Source organism: Rhinatrema bivittatum, chromosome 6, assembly GCF_901001135.1.
Source record: "Rhinatrema bivittatum chromosome 6, aRhiBiv1.1, whole genome shotgun sequence".
Taxonomy (NCBI): domain Eukaryota; kingdom Metazoa; phylum Chordata; class Amphibia; order Gymnophiona; family Rhinatrematidae; genus Rhinatrema; species Rhinatrema bivittatum.
In genome coordinates, this window is record NC_042620.1 from 92,690,305 (window position 1) to 92,712,078 (window position 21,774).

General features: G+C 41.1%; 1 protein-coding gene across 4 annotated transcripts in view; it reads right to left on the reverse strand.

Moving 5' to 3' along the window:
• DPP4 (dipeptidyl peptidase 4) overlaps positions 1-21,774 on the reverse strand; it is a 275,080-nt gene that overhangs the window by 3,692 nt on the left and 249,614 nt on the right. For all 4 annotated transcript variants that reach the window (XM_029605604.1, XM_029605606.1, XM_029605607.1 and 1 more), the window contains 3 exons: positions 19,163-19,262; positions 13,291-13,355; positions 8,956-9,028 (listed from right to left, as the gene is read on the reverse strand). In XM_029605604.1, the coding sequence (XP_029461464.1) occupies positions 8,956-9,028; positions 13,291-13,355; positions 19,163-19,262 (238 nt within the window). The remainder of the gene's footprint in view (positions 1-8,955; positions 9,029-13,290; positions 13,356-19,162; positions 19,263-21,774) is intronic.

A 21,774-nucleotide genomic window follows, 5' to 3' on the forward strand; every position in this document is an offset into this window, starting at 1 on the left:
TCTCATATCACACCTAAGGGAGAATCCTCGAAAAATAAGACCCTTAGTAACTAAACTATGCCTACTGGGCTTCTGATGCCTTCAACCTGAGTCACTTTATGCACTATAGATGATTCTTTCACAACGGAGCCCTGTCACAATATTTAAAGCACAAGTGTATTAACCCTATGACAGAGGAACAGCTTTGATGCAAACATTAGGCTTATTGGCATACTGGCAAGCTTGCTACTGAGGGCATAAGGAAGTATGCATAGAAAAACAATCTGTAATTTTTCTCAGTTCTTGCCCAAGATGGAAGGGACCTAAGATCTTTCTTAAAGGCCTATACCACAGATGGTAATTTTCATTATTGATAAAGATAATTAATGCATATCTCTGAAGAAATGTGTTCAACCATAGGGAAATGAAAGGAAAATTGGTTCTTACCTGCTAATTTTCGTTCCTGTAGTACCACGGATCAGTCCAGACTCCTGGCTTTTGCCTCCCCACCAGCAGATGGAGACAGAAGTTTTGATTGACTCTGCCCTATACCCTGAGGTGCCACCTACAGTCCGTCAGTATTACACTGTATCAAAGCAGAACATTTTCAAACCAACCAATCTAATAAACTACTTCAATTTGAACTTTATCCCGGCCATGGACCGGGTGGAGAAAAAATCCTGCAACAGACACTTCCCGTTCACTAAACCCAAGTAGGAGCAGAACCCTTAAGAACTTTGAAAACTCTGAAAAACTTGTCTGCAGAGAATATAAAGAAGTACTGAACAAGCGGACTCTCTGTTATGCCTACGCTGAAAAGGGCGGGACTCTGGACTGATCCGTGGTATTACAGGAACGAAAATGAGCAGGTAAGAACCAATTTTCCTTTCCCTGTACGTACCCAGATCAGTCCAGACTCCTGGGATGTACCAGAGCTCACTGAGAGTCCCACTCGGAGTACATCTTCACCAAAACCCCCTGATCCTGGGGCCCGGACATCCAACCTGTAATGCCTAGCAAAGGTGTGCAATGACTTCCAAGTAACTGCCCTACAAATCTCTTGCAGCGAAATTTGCTGACACTGCTCACGAGACTGCCTGCGAATGAGTATAATGTGCTCAAAGACTGACTGGAAGTGGCCGACCATGAAACAGGTATGCTGAACTAATAGTCACCTTCAACCAGAGGACGACTGTAGCCCTAGAAGCCTTGCATCCTCTTTTGGGATCACTCAGCACAAAAAGTTGGTCCGACATATGGAAGCTGTTGGTAACCTCCAAATAACAGAACAGAACACAGCGTGCATCTAGTTTCCTCAGATCCCTACCCTGGGGATCAGAGCGGTCCAAGTCTGGACTGATTCAAGTGAAAGGAGGATACCACCTTTGGGAGAAAGGAAGGAACCATCCACAAAGAGCCCCCCCGTGTCCGTAATTCTTAAAAAAGGCTCCCTGCAGGATAAAGCTTGGAGCTCTGACACCCGTCCAGCTGAGGAAATAGCCACAAGGAAAACCACCTTCAAGGTTTTAGCGTCACCCGTTTTAAAGGCTCAAATGGTGCCACACACAGAGCTCCAAGAACCAAATTTAAGCTCCACGAAGGACAAGGATTCCTGACTGGAGGACGCAAGTGTTTCGCCCCTCGGAGAAAACGCACCACATCCGGATACACGGCTAAGGGCACACCTCTAACTTTACCACGGAAAAAAATGAGGGCTGCTACCTTTACCCATAAAGAGCTACATGATATGCCTTTGGCTAGGCCAGCCTGTAGGAAAGATAACATATTGGGCACCAGAGTCCGAGTAGGCTCCACCTTGTGTTCCACACACCAGGACTCAAAAATCCCCCATACTCTGACATAGGCTAAGGAGATGGAGGCCTTCCTGGAATGCAAAAGGGTAGCTACAACCACATCCAAATAACTTTTGTTCTTCAGTCTTTGGCTCTCAAAAGCCAAGCCACGAGATAAAAGCGATCTACCTCTTCCAAACAAATGGATGAGCTTCGATGCACCTCAGCACCTTGCCGATCAGAGGCCAAGGCAGGAACACATACAGTAGGACATGCCTTGGCCAGGCGAGAACCAGAGCATCCACCGCTGGCTCCCAGCACCGACTGAAGAAACGAGGGACCTTGACATTCCAGAAGGTCGCCATCAAATCGACACTCGGTCTTGACCACTTGCTGCAAATGAGATGGAACGCTTCATCGGAGAGTTCCCACACCCCGGGATTGAGACGGTGATGACTGAGGAACTTGGCTTGAACGTTGTCTACTCCGGCGATGTGAGAGGCTGCAATGCTGACTAGGTGCTATTCCGCCCAGCTTATTAACTGTTGAGCCTCGACCGCCACTGGCCGACTTCTGGTTCCTCCTTGGCAACTGATATAAGCCACTGCTGTCACATTGTCAGACAGAACCCTGATGGTCGTCCCCTGCAGGAGCAGAAGAAGAGCCTGTAGTGCTAAGTGCACTGCCCTGGTTTCCAAACAATTGATTGACCACCAGGATTCATCCACTGACCCCTGACCCTGCACCGACTTCCCCTGACAAACTGCTCCCCAGCCGGAGAGACTGGCATCTGTGGTAACTACCGTCCAAGCGGGAACTTCCAAGCCACCCCCTGGTGCAAATTGTCTGAGAGGAGCCACCACTCTAGACTGGAACATGCAGAGTCTGTAAGAGGCAGTGGAAGATGAAATTGTTTGGACACCGGGTTCCAATGGAAAAGCAATGCTGACTGAAGAGATCTCATATGAGCAAACGCCCATGGAACTAGCTCCAAGGTGGAAACCATCGAGCCGAGGACCCGTAAGTAGTCCCAAACACTGGGGAGACTCTGAGCTACAAGTCCCGAACTTGACCTTGCAGATTGACGATCCGCTCCTCGGTGAGGAAAACCCTGCCGAGACGCATATCGAACAGGGCTCCCAGGAACTCCAAGGAATGGGAGGGAACCAGCTGGCTCTTGGCCAAATTGACTACCCAACCTAGAGACCTCATCAGTTGAAGAAACTGGTCCACTGCTGAGCGACAAAGAGACTCCGATTTCACCCGAATCAGCCAATCGTTCAGATATGGTGGACCAAAAAGCCTTCCTTCCGAAGCTCTGCTGCATTCACTATCATGGCTTTGGTAAAGGTCCTTAGCACCGTGGCTAGCCCGAAAGGAAGAGCACAGAACTGAAAATGGTGTCCCAGGATGGAAAACCTGAAGAATTTCTGGTGATCAGCCCAGATTCCTATGTGCAAATACACTTTCATAATATCCAACGAGGCTAGAAACTCTCCCTTGCGCACTGAGGCAATGACCAACCGCAGGGTCTCCATGAGAAAGCAGGGAACTCGAAGACATCTGTTGACCCTCTTTAAATCAAGAATGGGCTGAAATGGGCCTTATTTCTTGGGCACCATGAAATAAATGGAATAGTGGCCCTTTCCCCGCTCCGCTGGAGGAACTGATACCATAGATCTGGATGTCAAGAATGCAGATCTATCCCATAGATCTGGATGTCAAGAATGCAGAGGCAATGACTGAGAGCAATTTTAATTTGGATGTGAAGACCCCCTGAGGCAGAGAACAATCGAAACATGGCCATGTCGGGGTGATGTACGGATTGGACATTGAAGCTAAGTGTTTGATAACAAATGCTCTCTTTCCTTATGAAATAAATAGGAAATGATCTATGTTGCCCCAAGGACTTTCATGACTTTTCAGAAAAAATTAAAAAATCTTACATAAAAATAATTACTCCAAAGTGAGTCTGGAAAATATTAAAGAATAAAGTGGACCAGAGGTCTATACAGTTTGTGATGATTGCAAACTGAGGTCATGAATGTCCTACAAACTTTACCTGTTTAAAAGAAAAATTATGTTCTACAAAGGCTATTGGCGCTATTTTGATTACTGGCAGCCGAGGCCAGAGTGCAGGAGATTGCTCCCGGACCCCCGCTGGACCACCAGGGACTTTTGGCAAGTTTTGGGGGACCCTCCTGACCCCCACGAATTGCCTAATTTGTGATAAACGAATGCACATCTCTATACCGGGCTAGATGAGGCAGTCCAAAGGGGGCACTTAGCCTTCTGGCTCCCTTCCCCCTCCAAAAGCTTGGGCCTCTTAGGGTCCCACATGCCAAGCTTGGCCACATGAGGAACTGCGTTACTCCCAGACTGCCTTTTTGCTGACCTCCTAGCCTTGAACGCTTTATTCAGCAGCAGAATAAAATCTGACGATAAAGAGGAGGAGAAGGTGTCTGAAGCCCCCCCGGGGCTTTCCCCTACCTGCAGCGTTAGTCGTTCCAATGGCACGACCCCTCAGAGGCTACCCGCTGTGGGGATATAGGAGGGGAAGAATTCCCTTCCCCCTCTGCAGTCCGTGTCGCTGCGTAAAAAGCCGACAAAATGGCGTCCGTTCCCGTGCTCAGCGGGAACGGATCCAGCGTGGCAAGCCATGGTCTCCCGAGCCCTGCAGACTCCTTGCGCAACCTCAAACCGCCACCCCCAGCGCCTCCCGAGGGGCCCTCCCCCCCCCCCCGGGGAGGCAGGTACAGCAGAGCCCGTCCCTGGGGTCCTCACAGCCAGTTGGATTTTCAGGATATCCACAATGAATATGCATGAGATATATTTGCATTCCATGGAGGCTCAGTATATTCAAATATATCTCATGCATATTCATTGTGGCATCCTGAAAAACCAAATGGCTATGGGGTCCCCAGGACAGGTTTGGAGAAGCCCTGTATTAGAGGGTGCTGTCAAAAATTAAAAAAAAATTTCAAAAGCCAAAGATTAAAAAAAAATATTAAGCACAACCAATATATGAGGAAAATATATTTTTTAAATTTTTTATTTATCAGCTTTTTCATACATTTTACAAAGACCTTCTTTGCACTGTAACTGAGAGAAGAAATCTCCAATACGTATTGCATATTACATATAAATCTATATATATCTATCTACTAATCATGGAAACATCAATTACCTCTTATATTTACCCATTACCCATGATGTTTCTCCCTAACACCTAATATCATTCAGGCCGATACAGTGCAGTGCGCTCCGGCGATTGGCCACGCGTTTTTGATGCGCTATTCTTACCCCTTATACAGTAAGGGGTAATAGCGCGTCGAAAATGCGCGGCCAACCCCCCCTCCCCCCCCCCGAAACTAATAGCACCCGCAACTTGCAAATGCATGTTGATGGGCCTATTATTTATTCCTGCGCCATACAGAAAGTAAAATGTGCAGCCAAGCCGCACATTTTACTTTCAGAAATGAATGCCTGCCCAAAGGCTGGCATTAATTTCTGCCGGCACCGGGAAAGTGTACAGAAAAGCAGAAAAAACGGCAAAATTGAGCGTCGGCTGTCAAACCCGCTGACAACCGCCGCTCCTGTCAAAAAGGAGGCGCTAGGGATGCACTAGCGTCCCTAGCGCCTCTTTTTACCACGGGCCCTCATTTAAATACTGGATTGCGCGCCCAGAAGAGTGGCCTGGGTGCGAGTTGGGAGAGCGGGCGCTCGCCTTAGAGCACCGGCTCTCCCGCCGATTTTACTGTATCGGCCTGATTGTAACATATTAACACTGTCTCAGTTTCACCCTATATGTATATATAACATGATCCCCGTGCCATTGCTACAGATACACCCTACATCAAATGTTACTTACTGTTTATTACGATTACAAATGCTATTTATTGTTTATTACAATTACCACCATTGTTTTTAATCATGTTACTGTTACTCCTTACGTTACTGTTTCTAGTGTTCTCTGTACCAAACAAAAGGAAATGCTTAACTTCCTGCACTTTTTAAGTTATAGGTAAACCAATGTGATATGCAAATCGAACACCGGTATATAAAAATAAATAAATAAATATTTCATTGATGATACGTGGGGGAAAAAAGAAATCAGAGGAGACTTATAAGAAATCAAAATTAACAATACTGCTTGATTCCCCGTCACAATAGTTACAGATCCCTTCCAATACTGCAGACCCTATGCCCCCCATTCAGAAACATCCTCAACTACTCCGGCAAAACAAAGATATAAGTATTACCAGAAGATTTAATTATGCATTTGCACGGATAACGTAGAAGGAAACTTGCTCCTGAAGCCAAAGCCTCAGGCCGCATTAACAAAAACTTTCTACGCTGTTGCGTAGCTCTTGAGAGGTCTGGGTAAATACATATCAAACCTCCCAAAAAGGGAACATTTAAATTCTTAAAATAACTTTTCATTAACAGACTCATGTCGTACTCAGGAAAAAAGGAAACAAATAGTACTGTATGCTCCGTGACCTCTATATTAGAATTTTCAAGATATTCAGTAAGATTAGCAAAATCATCCCGATCATTAGTAATTAATGGCAGGGTAGGACTCCTTCTTTGTGGTAGAAACAAAATTTTCTTAACAGCTGGAGCGGATTCCGAGGGTATCTTAAGAGTCTCTAACATAAATCTTTTAAAGGTCACTAAGGGCAGTTCACCCAATACGTTTGGAAAATTTAACAGTCTCAAATTCAAATGTCTCAAATAGTTCTCCATGGACTCCAATCTTCTTAAAGAGGATATTCGATCACTCATGATGGATTTATTGGAGTCTTGTAAGCTTTTAACATCATCAGACAATACTTGTATGGTATTAGAGTGCTCTTGTAATAACAATGAATGTTCTTTTTCGACGGAATCTATTTTTTTCTCCGATTTCTCCAGGCTTCGGGCCTGCTCTCTGAATGTCCGGGTCATACCTGCTATTAAGTCCCACAAGGACTCTAAAGTGATCACCGCTGGTTTTATAATCTCCAGGGGGCTCAAGTTGTTCACTCCTTCCTCCTCCGCTCGTGCTCCTTCCCCCTATGCCTCCAGGGGGCTGGCTCCTGCTCTCAACCCTCCTTTCTCAGGAGCTCCCCCCCGGACGAGCGGTTTGGAGTGGAAAGGGCGTGCCAGCTGGGCCAGCTTCGGCAAGTCCACCCCGCTGGGCTTGCCCTGCGATGTCAACATCCGGGAACCCTGCCTTGTCGGCTTCGCGCAGGGGAGAAGATCGCAGCGGCTCTCGGGGATCAGGCGGGCTCAGCGTCACTTCCCCCCGGTGAAAATGGGGCTCGAGGAAAAGATTTTAATTCATAAACTCACCAGTGTTTCAGTCAAACAATAACCTTCATCAGAGTGAAGGTCTTGTTGTTTGTCTAAAATGTTGAGTTTATAAATTAAAATCTTTTCCTCAAATATGAAAAGAGGGAAGCAATCGAACTGAGCACAGAAGTGTATAATGTGCAGGAACTGTTTATCCACAAAGGAGATCAGAAATTTATCAAGAAGTATTGGTGTAATATCATTATAAAGGAACAAACCAAGCTGAAGAGAAAAATATCCCATCTACTGCATAATCTTTCAGTAAAGGTTATATTGGAAGCCATCACTGCTTCCGGCATGTTTACTGCTGTAGTTTGCATCTGAACGCCTACCTGTACCACTAAATTAAAATGAAGCTCGTTAATCTGAGTATATCCTTTTAGTTTACATCCGTTTATATACTTGTAGATATATGTGACTATATTCACACGTGGAGCCGGGCAGAGAAGAAGTGGGCTTCTTATTGCTTTCAGTCCAGTTCTATTTAAATGTTTAAAATGTGTTAACAATAAAATGTACTGCACATGTGGTGACCTTCATTTTCAGTTTTTATGTTATTCTTCCCAGGAATTTTTCAGTGTTTATTACAACAAATAATATTTATCTGGAAAATGACATTTTTTCCCACTGATTTCTCCCATTTTTGGCTTTGTTGTAATAAATCAAAAAATAAACTAGAGAACAGAACGAAAAATGAAAACATTGACGGGGGAAAGTTTACATTTTATTCTTTTCATAATACAAAGCATGTAACATTCTAAATTCACATTATTGTTGTAAAATTTCCCCCGTCAGTGTTTTAATTCACACTGTTATCTGGTTTGTTTTTTGACTTGTTATGTGAGAAGAGGTCTAGCAGTTTTTGTGGTGATTCGTTTCAATAAACACTGATAAATTCCTGGAAAAAATACATGAAAAACTAAAAATGAAAATGAAGATCCCTATTCATACACAATGGTCTCTTAAACCAGAGAAGATCATTGCTGGATTCTGAGGGCAATTTTTAAAGGCCTTTAGCAGGATGAATTGTCGGGTGTTAGGTTGGAGGAGTAAAACTGCATGTGTACATGGCACTTTCATATGTAAATGAATTATTTCAGGGGTGGCCAACTCCAGCCCTCAAAAGCCAGAAACAGGCCTGGTTTCAGAATATCCACAATGAATATGCATGAGACACATTTGCATACCCTACCTCCAGTGTATGCAAATATATTTCATGCATATTCATCGTGGATATCCTGAAAACCAGGCCTGTCTCAAACTCTGGAGGATGGGAGTTGGTAACCCCTGCACTAATTTATTTATTTGTTACATTTATAATCCGCAGTAACCAACACTGTTGATCTCCTCGCCCACCCTGCATAAATAGCAAGTAGGAAGTCTGTGTTTTTAGCACGTGCACTTTCCGCTAGCTAATTTTCAAAGAGAAGTGTTTTCGGTAAAAAAAAACAAAATCCACAACAAATTAGCCACCTTGTACATGCGGTAAATGTGCCCACATACTCTGCAACTACATGAGTTTTCTGAGAATGACCCTTTCCATGGATTTACAGCAGTCACTACATTGGCTCATTAACTGATGTTATATTCTGGAAAACCATGTACCAGATTTTACTTCATGCTGCTGAAATACTCCGATGAGAGCTGAAAAATTATGAAATGAATGATAACAATGGGCCCTCTAACTAATTTAAAATAAGACACATTTTTCACAGCATAGAAGAGCAAGCTTTAGTTGAAAAAAAATTCTCAAAGGCAGCAGCATTTGGCAGTCACACTTTTGTTTTGTCAGCAGTGACAGTGAAAACCTGCCTGTGATACTAAAGTCTAATTAGCTGAAGCTTACCATCTGCTGTTCCATGAATGAGGAGGTATTGAACTTTCTGGAAATTTTTAGCTCTGGCCATGACAGTTGAACTCTGTAATTAAGAAGTGAAAATTCAATAGATCGTCTGTCAGATACTGATTTTTCTCTCTCCATTTCATTGAGTTTGTCAAGTACAATGCATCAAATTAGGGAGCGGGTCTACAAACCCCCAAACATTTGGATGTGCAGTCTGTCTCCTTCTGTGAAAGCAAGCAGTCTTATTTGATTAATTTAGCCTCATTTCCTCTTGCACATTATTGAACATCTCTCATCTCTCCTAAAACCAAAAAAAAAAAAAAAAGCAACTCATATAATTACAGAGGCTAGCTCATTTTAAAAGATATTAATTTTCAGTAAATATTAACCCTACTCTCCATTTACACAGTGTTCCATACACGAGGTTCAGGATAGAGGCATCCCTGGCATTGCTCAACAGTGACAGCTGCCATTTGTAAGGTTCTGACAGGAACCATGGTGCATGTCTCTGCGGTCCTGAGCTAGAAGGAAGAAGGGTGAGGGATTAAAAATGTAAATCACCTTCCTTAAGGAGCCAAAAGGAAGGCTCACGGCACCACAGAACAAGTGTGGACTATGCAATATTTATGATTTGTTTTGAGATTCAGACGTCACTACCATGACCGATTCATGCAACATGCAATATGTACAAAAATGTAAACTCTGTCTATCAAATATTTTTCATTAAAGAATAAACTCATGTACAGCAAATGCTGTAGATAGGCCAGGAGATCTATAGATCAAGCTGAGTCAGACCATATGTCATTTTTTTAAGCTTTACTATTATCCCAAATTTGTAGATACAGCATCTAAGGGGTCTACTTACTAAAGAGTCTTACCTTGTGTTAAAACTGCTGCCTTAACTGCATTACTGCTAAGCCAATAAAAAAATTGTCATAATACACCAAAATTATTAATGAGATGTGTCTTATGCAAACTCATGCAAAGCAGTTCATTAATTTTCAAACAGATTACTGCAAATCAAGTTAACACACATGATTTGTGTTAACTCACCCAGGAATGTAAAAATTTAACTACATCTCAAGAGGTACAGGTAGCATTTTGCGCTAACTGCTGATGACTAATGCAAACTCTCTTTAGGCTTCCAATCTTCCCACCACTCCTGATGCACAAAGTATCCTATCCCCTTCCCCTGTAGTGCTGAATAGGGATGTACAGGAGAAAAAAAATGTGTTTTTGGTTCATTTTCGGGAGGTTTTTTTCCCCCACAAATTTTGGTTCGTGGATTGTTTGATTCGTTTTCATTAGTGAGAAAAAAATGAATCAAACAATTTATAAAACTTCTAAAAATGGACAAAAAATGAAAATGAGGTCTCCTGGGGCTGCCCGCCTGCCTGACTGCCTGAAAAAATCCAGGCCCAGGATTCCCCCCGGCCCCCACTTACCTGGTCCAGTGGGGATCCGCCAGCTTCAGGCTAGGCCCAGGCTGAAGCCTCAGCCTTGCGTAGGCTGAGGGAGCAGAAGGTCACTGCGACTTCAGCCTTCTCAAGACTGAGGCTTCAGCCTGGAGGCTGGATCCCAATGCCAGGGCCTCAGCCTGGACCCAGGCCTGACGTCGTGATATGACCTGACAGTGAGGCTGGGTCTTGACACAGAGGCCTATCTCTGGAGCCAGGCCCGATGCCAAGACCTGACCTGGAAGCCGGGTCCTGATGCCGGGGCCTAGGCCCAGAATCAGGCCCAGGCCTGGGAGTCTCTTTTTGGTTCTCTCTGTTCTTTAGCCCCTTCCCCAAATTCATTAAGGAGGTTCCCTGAGCCTTAATCCCATCCTGACATTTGCAATCAATATGTGCCAAAATTCATCCAGATCAAGGGGCTCTGGTGACCTGATCCATCCCTCAGAACCCTCTTCCCTCTACTCCTTCAAACTCTACCCATGCCTATCCCTTTGGAAGTCTTCTTTATCTAAGTTGGGAGCAGGAGAGAACACTCTTCCCTTTTCTCCTGCTGCTTGCAAATTTGAAAATGACAATTGATGAACTCACATGCGCCTTTGATTTGTATATGCTGCAGGGCATAGGAGTGCGAGAGGCCATTGGGAACCATTTTAAAATGAGGAAAGCATGCTCCCTCCATGTGTAGAGGAGCTTCATAAGAGTAGCCAGTGGCAGGGGAGGGGGGGGAATCAGGATTCCAGAACACTTTGCTCTCCATTTCAGGGTGGTGGGAGCTGTGAAGGGGGGGGGGGGGGCCTTAGGCCCACATTGGTTGCTGGATGTGAGGAGCAAAAGTAATGGAGTGTTGAGGCCCAAGGAGCCTTCTTATTGATTCAGGGAAGCAAGGGTTAAGGAGGGAAGGTTCTCCACTCAGGTGGGGGCATGATCAGCCTCACAGGGCCTGCTTCAGCACTCAAGGGTGGAGAGTGGGATCCTTGGCTCAGAAGGATCTTACGTAGTTGTGCTTCTGGGGGGGGGAGAGGGAAAACATAAGATCAAAGTCCCCATCAGAGCTCGTGATACTGTCTCTGGTTATGCTGATGTGTTTTGTTAGCAGCAGTAATGCCAATACATCACTGCCAGCTGTAAATTACAGAGCTTTCACATTAAATTTTGATTCTAATGCCAGATTCATTAAAAGTTTATTGCCCTTCACTAAATCAGGTGTTAAAATCATGGCAAATGATTAAAATCTGACATTAATGCCCAATTTTTAACACAATTTAATAAATTGATCCCTAGTTGAAAGTTAATACTAAAGTAGCTGGAAAATAATCCTGGCATTCTGTCTCTCAGTATCATTCTGAGAAGTTTGATGGCCATTCGCTTTACAATCCCAATGCCATACCTCTGTATTTTTTATTTTTTTTTTACACATTGATGCTTTTTTTTGAACCAACAAGCTAAAGATGATGATCTTCTGAGTATATGTGAGTCATCATTTCAGACATCTACTGTTTGAAGATGTGACCAATGAGGTCTTGAAACTCATTGTCTTCTAATGTGTCATAGGTTGATCCAATAAAATATATCACAACTTGTTTTCTCCAGGATCTGCTTGGCTACTAGATCACTGCACTACAGAATGTTATATCCCAAAATGGATTCAGCAGAACATCAATTAAACTGATATTTCCTGGGACATTAATCATGTGTATTGCATTAAGGTTGTATTGCAGGTAAAGATTACAGGAATTGAAGACAAGTTGTGATCACATTATTGGGCTTTGCCAGGAAAAAAAAGGCTTGGCCAATCTGATTAACCAATTCAGGAATTTCTAGTGGCCAAAGCCCTCAGACCATATGTGATCATATTCTGGAATTTGAATCAGACCTACAGGTACCACCACTGAGAAATTTAATCACTGAAATGCAATAGCACATCACATAGGTATTAAGAATGTAGTAATATATCCAGGGTTGTACAAGATATTAGCCAATGTCAAGGGGCATACAAATGGCATAGTTTAAAAAACATAACAAAAGAGCAATTATGCTATACTTTTGAAATTAGACCAGTTTACTAACAAAGCCCTGATAAATTTCCAGAATACCTGATAAAGGGTGCATGGCTCTTAAACGCTATTCACAGATGCATTGAGTTAATTCATGGCTCCCAATGGCTGCAACCCTGTCAGGATTTCTACAATGAATATGCAAACAGATCTCATGCATATTCTTTATGGAAATCCCGAACACCTGACTATGTTGTGGTCTTGAAGACCAACTTTGGGGGGAACCTTTGAATTAGTTCAATAAAAAAGGCTTTACCTACAACTTGTTTGTTAACCCTTATCTCTACACCTAAGGTACAGTGTTACATGTTTAAGTTGGAATATCTACCAACAAATGCAGATAATGGTTTGGATTGAAAGTGTGCTTTTCATCCACACAAGAATCAGATCCACCCTCCAATTATAGCTTTTATAAAACATATATGAAGACACTTCTAAGCTTTACTGGACTGTATTTGTTTGCAATGAGGATGGGGAGAAGGCAGGATGATGTGAATGCTGGTATTACCCAATACCAAGCACAACAGGTGAGATGTGACAGATTCATTTGTCTTTGTCTTCCATTGTATGTGTTCTGTACTACATTATGTACCAATGGAAATGTTTCATCACAAAACCTATACGCATATTATTTTGTGTACCGCTTTGGATGACCTCACTGAGGTTGGGAATGTGGTGTATATACATTGGATGTCAACTACAATCACCACAAGAAGCCAAAAAACCACTACCAATAAAAGAAGTGTATATATCTACCTTCCAACACAAAACCGGAAGCCAGAAGGAGAAGCAGGTCATCAAATTGTACTACATAAATATTACTTTACCTCATATCGTTCAAGATTATCCTCTGGTGTTGGGAGATTCATATAACGTTCTGTGTATATTGAATCTGTTAAAAAAATATATGATGCACTTAATAGGATGCTTTCAGTTGATGTAAAGATACATTTTACCAGGGTTGGGCCTATCTTGGCATTCAGGAGTCTTATTTGCTGCAAGGTGTCAAAAGAGCAAGAGATATCAGAAAGGGTGATTCACTGATCTCCTTAATGAATGCTGCAGACAAAACTGAAAATTACAATTGCCAGGAATACCTGCAAGGTTGAATCAAAGTAAAGCCCCATTCATTTTTCTAATATTTGTATCATGCATCCTTTTCTCTCTTTCTTTTTAACTAATCATTAGGATATCTGTAATTTTTTGGATAATTAATTTCAGGTAATCATAATTGGCTGAAGTAAAAGAAAGAAATTGATGGATTAAAAAATGGGAATCTGCCTGTTATACTTCCGGGAAAGTGTTATTTACATATTGTAAATAACACTATTTTATCACTGAATCAAATGATAGCAACTCTGACAAAAAACGGGGAAAGAGAGGAACAGAAAGAGTTTTCTGCAAAATGGGGGTTTCCAGGTAGTGGATGCTCCTTCAGCTGCTCTGGGATACTACTTTCAATGTACTACCATTTTAAGGTCTGTCCAGATACCACTCCGAGATCTTTACATTGGCAGGTGGAATTGTACAAACAGTTCATAGTGAAACTTGAATCCGGTGGATTTCAGTCTGGTTCAAGTTTGATAGAAATTTCCAGTTTCCTTCAGATCCATTGGGTAAATCCATCAGAATATCTTGGGGAAAATCTAAAAAGTCCAAGGCAGATCCAAAGAATCTTCTTTGGATCTTTGGAAAATCTGAAGTGAATCCACTGAGCTGGCAATATCTAGGGATTTTTTTGTTTGTTATTTTTTTAGAAACAAAATAAAGGAAAAATGAGCTATATTTTTTGTTTGTTTTTTATTTCATTTCTAAGGTGGGCCCTTCTCTGTTGACCAAATGTGCTGCCTCAATTTAAAAAAAGGCCCCCATCCCGTCTTTCTCTCATCTCCCCCAGACCCCTACCCAGAGAGGCAGTGATCCCTAGGCACTCCTGCCCCACTGGTGTCATATTTCAAAATGGCGCCAGCTGACCCAAGGCGAGTGCCATTTTGGAGTATGTTTGAATTTCAAAATGGCATTGGCCTTGGTTCAGCTGATGCTATTTTGAAATACAATACCAGATGAGTTGGTGTAACTGGATTGCTCCTGCAACTCTATGGTCCCTGGGCTATGCATAAAGTTGAGAAAGGACCGGGTGTGGAGCAGGGGCTGGGGGTGGGGCATTTTTAAAAATCTGGTGATGTGGGTTTTGTGTTCTTTGTACAAGAGCGTGCACTAAAACCAAAACAAACTCTCCCCCCAAACATTAACTCTCCCATCCACAAACTAAACAAAACACCATACATACCTCGAATAATATCCACTACTGATTTTTTTCTAAAATACAAACTGGATTTATCTTTTTAAAAAGATTTGTTGAGCTAATTTGACAAACATTCAAATTTTCAACAAACCTGTTCTAAAGAAGTTTGCAAATCTCTAGTGAATATAAAAAGAGTGGGACGCTATTTCATATTAGATAGTATATTTACTAAGCTGTGATAAGTGATCAATGTGCAAAAAATGCTGTTTATTGTGCATTAATTGGAAATGGTGGCATGCATCTGAATACATGAAATTTTGAAAAGCAAGCAAAGCAGCTGATTCATAGGTAATTTGATGTAAATTCAATAATGAAGCTTGCCACAAATATCGCAAGCCACGTTATAATAGCTGCAACTCATCTGTAATTTTTTTCATGGAGACATCAGGACGTTAACATGCATCCCAATGCTCCTGTGCATCAAATTAAAGGGTCATATGGCCAGTAAAGCCCCCTTGCCAATGTGCCCAAATCCCCCTGGGGGTATGGGTATGCCCCCGCCTCCCCCCGCCTGTAAAGGCAGCTGAAAAGAAAAATTAAAAAAAAATAGAACAGTATAGGTTGGCAACACCCCTTTGCAAACCCCTTCCCTTTCAACCAAAGTCAACCTCTGTGCTCCGAATACGTCCCCAATCCATACACCTCCCATCCCCCCAATAGCAGTCTTCCAGACTCCCTCTTAAACATAAGATTCCCTGGTAGTCTAGTGGACTCCCACCCCCTGGTAATCTAGTGGCTGCCGTTGCATCTTGGATCCCACCCCCCTCCTTTACCTAAAAGAAGAAACTCTGGTGGTCCAGTGGTAGCCTGGAGAGCCCTTAGGCTCTGGGCCAGTCGACACCATTTTCCAAAATGGCACCAGCCGGACTTTGCGCTAGGCCCTAGGGTTCTGAGTTATCCTGTTAAATGATACAGAGGCAACCTCAGCCAGCAACATGACATCATCCAGCATTGACCTTATGTGTTGGAGGCTAAAGGCCTATTGAAATGCTGTAGGCTTAATGCACCAAAGATTTTCTCCTATTTCATTAGCAGATCTGCATCTTCCCCGAAGGGAAAATGTTTGGTAAATCCACAGAATACGAAATAGAGATATCTGGCTATGCTAAGTGTTGGGTTAATAAATTTAACTCATGTACTGTAAATTAATCTCTAGTCTTAAAGAGATAATAGCCAGTTGAAGCTATAAAGTCTAGAACTGCAAACCAGTTGACACTTGTCAGCTCTTGTTGGAAATGCTTGAACAGAATAATAATACTGAAATTCAACTCTTCCTTCAACTCAGATCCATCAGAATAGACTTTAGTACTTTATTATTAGCATTTATTAAAATTTAATAATCCACCTGTAAAACATTTTTTCCAAGTGGTTTTACAATAATACACAGGCATTATTAAATAAAATGAACCAACAAATTGTAGTCATACACAAAGCCAACAAACCATTAGAACATAAATCTGGGGTACAGCAATAAGGATATAAATATCTGGCTAACAAGGATGGCATAAATCTGCCCTATGAGGTGATGAACTTTACAGTTAAAAGCTTGACTGAAAAAGCCACGTTTTTACTGCCTTCCTAAATTTCTAACAATTTAGTTCAGCAGGGGTATCCAGGGGAGAGCATTCCAAAGAACTGGGGCCTGCTAACTGAATGAAGATTCTCAGGCAGCCTCAAATGTATTAACTGAGGGAGGTGGAAGGTAAAGAAAGATAACCCTTTTGAGAAGAGCTTAAAGTACGAGTCGGAGAGGAGGGAATCAAAAGCTTGGAAAGGTATAATGGAATCCCAGAATGAAGAGCGCCAAAACGTAAACAGAATTTTGAACCCTAATGCAATAAGTAACAAGCAGCCAATGTAACATCTGCAGAATAGGGGGAATTCCTCCACCGGTAAATAATCTTAGCAGCTGTGTTCTGTTGTGAATTAGGTAAACCAAGAAGAAGAGAATTACAGTAATCAATTCTTGAAATAACAAAGGCATATATTAATAATTTCAAATCATGAAGGTTCAACAATGGACAAGGATGATGCATATACCTGATGAAAAGAATGATTTTTTTTAAACTATGTTAGAAACAATGAACTATAAAGAGTTTGGAGTAAAACCTCCAGAGCATTAACAACACCCTGAAGCAGGATTGGGGTGCCACACATTACAGGAGCTAGCATCAAAGTTGTAATTCCATGGGAGATCCATAAGGCTTCAGGTTTAGCTGGGTTAACTTTCAGTTTATGTTCAAATAGCCAACGGGCAAACTGGTTTAGACAATTGTTCAGGTCAGTGAATGTGAAACCTGATCTAGTATTGAAGAAAGCTGTAATCTGAATGACATCAGCATAGAGTGAAGGTCTAAACCCACAGTTCTGGATTAGTGTTGCTAGTGAGAGAAGCGGGGCTTAGGATAGATACACCAAAAGGATGAGACATGGGTTCTGAAAGTTGATCTTCCCACTCAACCTGGAATGTATGTTCAGATAAATAGGAGTTAAACCAGATCAGAGCCCTGTCAACAAGCCCAGTCTCCTCCAGGCATTTTGAGGAGCAAGTTATGGTTGATAGGGTCAAATGCTATGCTCATGTCTAGAAGGGCAATGAGGGCATCCTTTCCTCTATCACCCTGAAGCCTAACATCATTGGTTAGGGCAAGTGAAGCAGATTTGGTACTATGACCCTTGCAAAGGTCTGACTGAGACAGGTGTAGTATATTAGGCTTGCTGACATAGTCACTGAGCTGGTTGGTAACTACCCTCTCTATAACTTTTGAAAGAACAGTGAGATCTGACTGCAATTTGCCAGGATGGCAGGGTTTAGAGACTCCTTTTTGAAAAGCATGTGAACCATATCAGTTTTAAGTTGCTTGGGAGAAAGAACAGAATTCAGAGAGGTGTTCAACCCAGAGAGGGATTTCTCAAAAGCCACGATGGCATAGGATCTAATTGAGATGAAGTAAGATGAATAGATTTCACTAAAAGATGTATGCCGACAGCTGAGGTCAAATTAAAGGAAGAAAGATTACTACTTAAGGAGGAATCTGATATAGATAGTGAGAAAAAAACAGGTTCAGTATTGATAGTAAAATCATTACAAATTACACCAATTTTGTTCAGGACAAAAATAGGTAAAAACATTAGCAGATCAGTGGGAACCCTCAGGTGGTAGTGGAGCAGGTTGATTTATGAATTGAACAATCATTTTGAACAATTGTCTAGGGCAGTGATGGCGAACTTCAGTCCTCTAGTGCCACAAACAGGGCAGGTTTTCAGGGTATGAAATGCATGAGATATATTTGCATACAATGGAGGCAGTGCATGCAAATCTTTCTCATGCATATGCATTGTTTGCCATCACTGGTCTAGGACAATGTTGACTTTATCTTATGGAAATATTAATTATTTTATATTTATTTATTTATTTATTTATTTATTTATTTATTTATTTATTTATATGGCACTTTTCGGGCACTTCAAAGTGGATTACATTCAGGTACTGTAGGTATTTCCCCGTCCCCAGAGGGTTCACAATCTAAGGGACTGATTTACTAAGGCTTTTCTCCCAATCTGTTTTCATGGGAAAAAATGCTTAGTCAATGGCCCCCTAAGTTCGTACGTGAGGGAATGGAGGATGAAGTGACTATATGTTTTTTTCTTTGAAGAAAGTAACTCAGATTGACAGTGCTTATTACCTGTGAGCCATTTATTCTTGTTCTCAATTGATTTTTGTTTATGTCAGATGGGCTCAACGTGGCAAACTTGTCTTTTTTAGAGCAGGATGATAGCAGGGATGGGAGAAATGATGGCAAATTGTGGGCTGAGTTATGGTAGCTACTATATCAATAGCATTGCATAGGAAGTTATTCCAAGAACTGATCTGATGACTAGGATACAGAACCTCAGAGTTGTTGGGAAAGGAATCAAGATCAAGACAATATATAGTATATACCAGGGCTTCCCAAACCTGTCCTGAGGACCCCACAGTCAGTCGGGTTTCCAGGATATCCACAATGAATATGCATGAGATACATTTACATATACTGAGTCTCCATGGTATGTACATTGAGCTCATTGTGGACATCCTGAAAATCCGACTGGCTGTGGGGTCCTCAGGACAGGTTTGGCAAGCTCTGGTATATACCTTCTCCTATATCTGAAAGCTGATAGTAAGAATGATCTTATTATAAAACATCTTTTATTTTAAAAAAATTATATAGACTGATGAAGGAGCTTGAAGAAAAAGAAAAATTAATAAATATACAATCTGTGGAAATCCACTTGCTATTCTTGTTGAGCAGCACCCTCATTTATTACCTGGGGATTGCATAGAAGAGATTTATGTAGGAGTACACGATCACTCAGCCTTTTCATATATACAAAATGATAAAACAATTACGAACCATAATACTGCCAACGTGAAACAGGGGCTACAGCGATTCCGCACTTGAACACTCCACTGTCGCTTCCAAGCACCATTGAAGTTACATATCCACCGTAAGACTGAAGGAAAGTAATGCAATGACATCATTTGAAAAAGAAGCAATAAAACAGCTTCAGTAATTATGACAAACTTCATATGGCAACCTGTAGCTTGCTAGCTACAAACTAATGCCTTGTTGACTTTCTGGATTAAATAGGCAGATTTATCAAGCAAAGTTAAAATGACGACTTTATTAAAATGCCACCCAAGGATGTCCTGTATTATAATGTACTCAATTATGTCAGCTCACTTGTTAATCTCCATACATATTATAATTAACCAATAATAAAATCAATACTCATTCAATTTAGTTAACTCTATTTAACCAAAAAGATTTTTGAGGATAGAGTGGAACGTTTCATATCTGATTGCGTTCCCAATGCCACTCCACTGGCAATGGAAATTACATTTTTAAATCATTAACGATCCACCACCAACCACTTTATGTTTATGTTTTAAGCATGCAAAAAACTATAAGAATATCAAAAAATGTCCATGTGCACATTCTATATCCAACTTGCTTATTTTAAAAAACCGTTATCTCCAAGCTTTTGATGGAAAACTACTATACAAGCTTAAGTTAAAGCGCTGCAGTTAGCTTAAACAGTATTGATTTTATTATTGGTTAATTATAATATGTATGAAGATTAACAAGTGAGGTGATATAATGGAGTATATTTTGAGTATATTGTGGATCCCTCAATAGCATTTGGGTGTTATTTTTGCTGTATTATAATGTAGCACTATTTTAAAATGATTCACCCCACCACTCATCAAATGCCAAGGTGGTAGGAGGAAGCATAAGATGTAAAGGCTGGCAGCATGGCGTCCAGGGGCTGGAACAGCCATATGAACCACCATATAGCCAGGAAAACCACAACCGGGTTCCAGTGGGCACTTCTTTGTATGCATCCCCTGAAGCAAGCCCACCTGGCTTAAATGGGAGTTGGATCTGGGCCACAGGGATGTGTAATGGGGGAAGGGGAGGGGAAGGAACAGCAAGAGAACGTACAGGAGGGCTATAAAATGCTCCAGCCTCTTTCTTCTGCCTCCTAATCCTGCCACCACTAATAAGTTGCCAATTCACCCCTCTCTTACCTATATCATTGGATCATACATTTTGCACATGTTGCTTATGAGCATAGTAGATTTTCAGTTGTATTTGGTATATTATTGCAATGGTTTATCCTTTGTAACGGATTACTTGATTGGAAAACAGTATGTTTGCATGACATCAATGTATTTGCCTTGTATTATATTTCTTGTCATAGCTTGTGGGGCAGGAATACTTAATCCTGGGGTTTGAGTTTAGATGAGGGGGAAGGCATGAATCACTCCTAAAGGAGGCGGAAGGCCCTGACATTCTTAGGACATTGACTGAGACTAGTATAATTAGGGTCTGGCTGCTCTTTGGGCTGGCATTGCCCCAATGTGGTGGTAGACCGATGATCCCAGATATGATCATGAGATGTTGAGGGTCTTTAAAGAGTTTAGTTTAATTTATTGGTCATTCGATACCATCTTTCCATTGAAAATCAAAGCTGTTGACAATCAACATAAAAATATACAATAGGATTAACATACCAACATTCACAGAAAACAAAAAAAATACATAAAATATAACATTCTTCAGTAAACAGTCTAATAAAAAATTGATAGTTTATAATGAAATCAATACCATTCAATAACTAACATTAAACCAGTTAGCATCAAATAAAAAATCTAAAACATTCATCATAATCTAATATAAATATTCTATGGCACAACTGGTGTCTCTTTTCCATCTGGACCAGCTTGGCCCCTGGTGTGGTGACAGACCAGAGATTACTGGTGTGGTCATGATAGGGCCTAGAGGGGTGAGGATCCCACTAGCACCCAGCCAAGACCTGATTCTGAAAAGGACTGTGGCCTTGCTTGCATAAGGTAGTCTAATGGTTCTAGAGGCAATTATCCTTCTTTTCATTCTAGCTAGGCTCTTCCCCTTTTCCTCTTTTACTAAAGGGGGGACTGGTATGTGTGTTTATCTATCTATCAATATATATATATATATATATATAGTAAACAAAAATAATTGCAAAAAATAATTAATAAAGTGTTAAATACATACTTCTTATATAATAAATAATAATAAATAATAAAATATAAATAATAAATAATAAAATATAATAAAAATAATTAATAAAGTGTTAAATACATACTTCTTATATAAAATATTATATTTCTTTATTTATTACCAGTTAAAATATTATCACTTTATTTAGCACTATGTTAAATTGTCAACCAGTTATACTGTTCCATATGTTATACGGTTCCATGTAAAGCTCCGCTATCTGTTGAGCAGTTCTTCGTTTTATGTAAACCGGAGTGATTTGTAGTCCCTACTAGAACTTCGGTATATAAAAATTAAAAATAAATAAAATAAAATAAATAAACAAATATCAAATACCAACAAACGAACACTAATGAAACAATATTATAGAACATCCAATAAAAACCTCGGTTTTTATTTATTTATTTATTTATTTATTTAAA